This window comes from Misgurnus anguillicaudatus, chromosome 15 (assembly GCF_027580225.2).
Source record: "Misgurnus anguillicaudatus chromosome 15, ASM2758022v2, whole genome shotgun sequence".
NCBI classification, from domain to species: domain Eukaryota; kingdom Metazoa; phylum Chordata; class Actinopteri; order Cypriniformes; family Cobitidae; genus Misgurnus; species Misgurnus anguillicaudatus.
The window spans coordinates 17,663,423-17,669,728 of record NC_073351.2 but is presented as its reverse complement, the minus strand read 5'-3'; the positions used below and the strand labels follow the sequence as shown (position 1 = coordinate 17,669,728).

General features: G+C 37.9%; 1 protein-coding gene across 14 annotated transcripts in view; it reads left to right on the top strand.

Moving 5' to 3' along the window:
- The first annotated feature begins 102 nt into the window (after positions 1-102).
- ryr1b (ryanodine receptor 1b (skeletal)) overlaps positions 103-6,306 on the top strand; it is a 123,893-nt gene continuing 117,689 nt past the window's right edge. For 12 of the 14 annotated variants that reach the window (XM_073853505.1, XM_073853504.1, XM_073853503.1 and 9 more), the window contains exon 1: positions 1,217-1,489. In XM_073853505.1, coding sequence (XP_073709606.1) covers positions 1,442-1,489 — 48 coding nt within the window. In that variant the 5' untranslated portion in view covers positions 1,217-1,441. Of the gene's footprint in view, positions 186-1,215; positions 1,490-6,306 lie in introns of those variants that run through there. The other 2 variants (XM_073853492.1, XM_073853495.1) reach the window with 2 other exon arrangements.

Below are 6,306 nucleotides of genomic sequence, written 5' to 3'. Positions count from 1 at the left end.
CCATGCAAATGCACTCAGGTTCCCAGTTTTCACTACGCGATGTCTGCGCATGCTCTCTGAAGTTCAGTCCCCCAAAATCCACCAGCATCCTTCACAGACACTCCATTCCCAGATGTAGTTGCAGTTGGACTTAGAAGAGAGAGGGGATAATACTTAAGGATGGCACTTAGATGGAGACAGTGGAGGTGAGGGGAGTCTAGTGCTATTGTCATGTCTGGTTGTGACGTGTGTATGTGTGCGTGTCTGCGTGCGTGTGTGGCTTGTTGCAGTTCTTTTGGCTGAATTTGTCTAGACTAATTTTTAGGGGTGTGTTGCTTATGCAGCTGTCAGACCGTCTAGCAGACTGCTAATCTCTCTCTCTCTCTCTCTCTCTCTCTCTCTCTCTCTCTCTCTCTCTCTCTCTCTCTCTCTCTCTCTCTCTCTGTGCGTGTGCGTGTGTGTGTTCAACAAAACAAACAAATCTATCTATATTAATGAATGAATGTTTGGATCACTGTCTGTGCTAATTGTTTAGTTAATTGACTCATTGGCTTAAATACATTTTACAGTGATAGGCTGTATGTCATTTACTTATGCATTATACAAAAAACATCATGTTTTAACAGTTTGGCTGTTAAATATACAGTATCAGAATTAGGAAAAAGCATGTACACAAGGAATTTTCTTTGGTAATGGAAGCTTACAGTACACACATAACCAACTACACTACAACTTAAAGATGTATAATAATAAAATTAAAGAATCATTATAAACATAGTTGAACGACGCCTCTAGCTATTTTTTATTTTTTTATCTACTTCAATACACTTGTCTCCACTTTTATAAATAATAAATACATATAGCATACATGACCCATACTTGTTAGTAATTAGCTGTTAGCATACAGGGCGTGCTGAGCACACATATGTACCCAATACATCCCACTGTTTTCATCAATCTGTTTTCTGTCTTTTTACACAAATATTTAAAAATGGAAGCCTGTTTTATTATTAACTTGTAATCTAAATCTAATTATATGGGTGTATGGATTTGTATCTGTGTCTTAATGTCTTACGACCCCCAGACATCATCACAGACATCACATTTTCCATTTATAGATCATAAGATGTGTAGGAGGATCAGTTTTAGGAAAAGGGGGTGGCCCAGTTGTGCAAATATGGTTGTGCAGGGGAGCGGTGCGAATGTGTAAGAAAGTACAGCACCATCCAAAGCATTGAAGGAGAGAGAGAGAGAGACTGTGAGAGAGACAGGAGCAGTGCTGAATCTTCTGTCACTCTCTCTCACTCCACCGTGAGAGCTACAGGACTCATGCTGTCCTCCTGCACACCCACACACACACACTGAGAGAGAGAGAGAGAGAGAGAGAACATTGAAACACTGAAGAATAAACATAAGGATTTTGTGATTTCTCCTGAGGAGCTGCACCTAACCCTCAGGAAGGATGGCAGAGGGAGACGGGGGAGATGAGGAGATACAGTTCCTCCGGACGGTAAGTGATGCCTGCTGCCTTCGTGGTTAGTTGAACCCGTGATATAAAAATAATGTCTTAAATAATGAGGTAGTGGTTAACCAAAGTTCAATCTTGATGGAGTTTTAACCGGTTGCATCATTTAATATCAATCTGTGTCACCTATTTAGAACTGTTAGAAATGTCTTTACATGTGTTTGACTTTGTAAGTATGCATACTCATTTGTCACACTTTTGACACCATGCTTCCACTTTTAGTGACCCCCATCCATGGTCGACTGGTTATTAGCTACTTTGTTTAACTTTTAATGGATATTTTTTCAACCCTCTGTATTTAGTTGACTATTTTTATGTCGGCCCACATGTCTTACGACCGTCTTGTGGAGTTAAGTGCTTTTCTTTTTCTTCTGGGAAATTCTGTCATTTGGACAGTTCAGAGACGTATGAGAGTGTGTGTGGATGGACAGTGGCTTGTGCATCTGTTAGTATCGTTATCTATTTTTACCTCTGGAAAGGAGAGACTTGAGGAACAGGAGAGGAAGACGCAACATGTAGGCTCTCGCCTTGAGGGGGGACAGCTGGCCTCTGCCCCCTCATCTCAAACTGAGGTGTAGAGAGAGCAGGGACCACACTTTAGTTAGGGAGACAATAACTAAAATGCAAAGACATAAATACAAAATAAACATTTTGGCAGGTATGGATTGATTGTAGCACATAAAGTTAGTGGCAAATATTAGGCTTAAAAAATTCCCCACTAGAGTCCCCACAATTTAAACTGATTAATAAACATTCTAAGCAATGCATATTTAAATAGTAAAAAAAGGTCTATTTGGCAGTCAAATAATACCACATATAGTATTACATACAGTAGCCTACATTACATGTTTTTTGAAGTGTGTCATTGAACAAATTACTTCAAGCTGCAACCTTTTGCCTCTATATCGCCATCTCTGTTTGAAACATAAAATTGCAGTTCACTTTATGTGGGTTGAAGTCAAATGGGCTAAGTCTGGCTGACCCAGATTGGATATTGCTGCTCATATGTAAACACAAAAAACTGCATTCGCATTTTATCTGAGCCTCTTCAAACATGGCTTTAAATATACGTATACAGTAGATAGTAAATATAGTGAACTCTGTACAATAAATGACATAAACTGAGAAATATTGTTGATATTTAGTGTAACAGCACTTGGATGTTTCGCTGTTTGTATTGATGTGCTTGTCTCTGTTCGCTGTGTTGCAGACTGGCTGTCAGTCTGAACATTTGCTTGACAACATACATTGGTTAAATCTGGCTTGGTTAAACAAATTATTTTTTTTATAGACACAACACTTTTAATATGATTCTAATTCGGTTAATATATTTCTACAATGCCGGCTAAAATGGCGTCAGGTTTCTGATCCCCGACAGGGTTTATTTTGCTGTAATGATTGGCTGACTCTACGTTATCCCTTACATAATTGCCAAACAACATTCCCCTGTCCTTTCAGACGCATGTCTGGAAAGCCGTCAATCCATTTGTCTGCTAGGAATAACAGATATCTCATTAGAGTAACAGTAATACACCCTCATGCCTCTTTTAGAAAAGCTAATTTGAATGTGATGCAGATCACAATGCTGCAAAAATACCCCAAGCATTAGTGATCAAAGGTCAACTTTTTAGATTCTTCATGAGACTCCAGAACAAAGCCTTACAGCTTTTCTCCGGCCTACATGTGTGCAAACAGACTTTTGGCAAGATTTTAAGGTTTAGATTGTTGTGATTGTTGTGTCTGAGGTGGAAGCTGTATCAGATGTGTCCAAATGTGCTGTTTCACCATTCAGGTTTACTTTGGCCATCAGTTAAAATAGATTATTAATTTAGACAGTGGCAACGAGTTTTAAGTGCTTTTTGGGTCATCTGGTGTGAAACAGATGCAACCTCACAAAGTTTGGAAGGAAAATTTTGACTCTTGTGTGTGTAGATGGTGTAGAGATGACCCAACTCCCCTTCTCAAACATCCCACTGTCTTTTAACTCTGGAAAATTTGAGATAAGTGGTATAGAAAGAAGAGTGTTTATGCAATGCATTTTTTATTTTAAATTCAGTCTTTCTCCCAAATTCAGTCCGTCTTCTGGACAGGCAAAGAGATTCTCACACAACAGATGATACGTAAGGCTTGACAGTCTGCAAGTATCTCAAAATGGTTTTGTGTTTATTTAGTGGGATTCTCATCCTATTCACTCTGTATATTTTTGAGGAACAATCTATGTATATACTGTATATGTGTGACTACTGTACAGTGACTCAGCATGTATCGGGCCATTCAAAAAAGGCAGTTTTGCAAGGCTCCAGTATGTGTCCTCAAGGGAACAGGACACATGGCTTTCACTAGTTGGGTGATTCTCACGAAAACTTGGTTTTAAAAATGTCAAGCATGAAAATGTAAAAATTCCTTAAATTTACTTTTTTCCCACCAGACATTGAAAAACAAAGTCTGGAGTAAATGGGAACATTAATTTAAAAGCTTTTACTCATCATTTAACACTTTTTGTAACATAATTTTAAAAATTAGTCCTAAAAAATCTCATTACCGCAACAGTCAGAAAACATCAACACTGACATATTTTCAAAATGACACGACAATCCTGAAAGAACATAATTTGGAGATTCTGCACATGCATTTAAAATCAAAGTATTATGCTTCTATTAATTAAATGAACATTTAATAAGCATCTGTTGCGGTAATGATAATCAAAATGTCGTGTAAGCATTCTGAAAAGACAATATTTAAAATTAACTGTAAAATAATGATCTTACCTGGTAGCCATCTTGAAGTAACTGGTCCATGTGCTTGGTCACTCAAAATCAAACTTTATTAAAATTCTGTATGTGTTCTTAAACTGTTCTCAAAAAGTGTTGCGGAGGATGAGAACATCAGGCATGGACACATCATTTTCCTAATTTTTCTTCATTATTATTATACATGAATATTCAGTAAATATTTTTTCTGTCATCTAAAGTAGTCTAGCAAAACATCCATTTATTTTTTTATTAAATTACAACATAACGCATGTTCAAACACAGCCGGACACATTGCGATAATGAGAATTTCAGCAGAAAATGAGATAAAATTGACAATTATAAATTCTTATGTTAAAATCACACATTGTGCAAGGTAGAACACAGTATTGTGTTAAATCAGATGCTTTTTAATGTTACTATATTACACATTTTAAAGCTAAAATCATTAGTGCCGTGGTGTTTCAATGGTTTCGTGAGAATCACCCAGTTACTGGGGTGAGATTATAGAGAGAGAAAGGGATTTTTGACATGGGGTCAAGCTTTGGCTGGTTATCATGGCACAATTAGACTTTGCTTGTAGATGCTGTACGCCATCTGGCCCGACCCATAGACCTTTTCAATCAATAGCAAACATTCAATTCACATTTATTTTATATAGCACTTTCACAATACTCATTGACTTAAAGAATGCATGTTTCTATGTTACAAATGATAAGATTATGTTGTGGTGACTGTAGTGTCCATATTGCAGAAATCATACAGCTACTGTCCCTAACATCATGTATTAAACCAATGATTATATGTTGTGATCATAACTATTACAATGCAGTATATGGAAAATATGGCAGACTTGGCATCCTCTAAAGCCTCTAAAGTGTTGGGTCATTTAAAATCTTCATAAAGGCTGGAATTGTATTTAAGTTCAAGTGATTGGCACCGTCTATGTTTAGTGTCCATATGTAAAGGTGGCAGATATAGGTACTCTGACGCTCAAGGAACAACCATTAATATGGACCGAAAGCTAAAATGTGTTTTTCTAGGTATAACAGATGTTTTCGGTTTGGACACTGATACGAGATGGAGCTGAAAATAAAGAGATGAAGAGAGAGTTATCAGAATAGCATCAGTGGTGTTGGGGTGTATTTAAGGGGTATTCAGGTTCCAAGCTATAACAGCAGTTTCCTTTTTTAGTTTCACCACTATAAGCTCCTGACACTCAGGAGGGAGAGCAAGAGAGTCGGTGTCCTACTTCGTCTTTGCCCGAGTCCTTAGGGAGGACAGGAAGAGTGTGTGTTTTTACCATAGACTGTGACGGTTTCTATGTATCTACATGTGTGTGCTGTTCATGAGGCATCAAAAGAAACTTATTATTGGAAAATGAACCTTGTAATGACTAATAAATGAAATCAATTGCGATTGATCTGTGCACAAGTAGTATCAATAGAAGACGGACGAAAAAACAGAAAGAGGCAGGTTTAAAACTTGATAACAGTTAGTTTTGAGAGCATTTCAGCATCTCACTTTTCTCGAAATATTGCTGCTTGACTCTTTCGGCAGTGTTTCATTTCTTAATGCAGTAGTTTATGCAAGTTTCCTTCCTAAAAGAAGAATTTGTGGGTTATAAGCAATACGTGAAGATAGAAGGATCTAGAAGCACTAATTTTAGTTCTCGTTTATGCAGAGAGCCCACAATAAGGGCCTGTCCATCACAGGAGACTCTGCATGGATTGAGATAGAGGTGTTGAGGTAGAGCATATGTGTGTGTGTGTGCGTGCGTGCATGCGTGTGTGTGTGTGTGTGTGTGTGTGTGTGTGTGTGTGTGTGTGTGTGTGTGTGTGTGTGTCTGATGAAGGATTAGGAAATGAGATCGTCAGAGTCTTCTGGTCTTGACTGCGTAAATCAGTCGTCTTCTTAGGCTTATGCTTTTGCTTAGCCCACAGATGATCAAATCTACACCTTGGCAGACCATCTGTTCAGTCGAGCAGGGTTCATTTGCTGTGTCATGACCACATTTTACAATAAGCAGGTGTTCCTTCTGTTAGTTCTTCT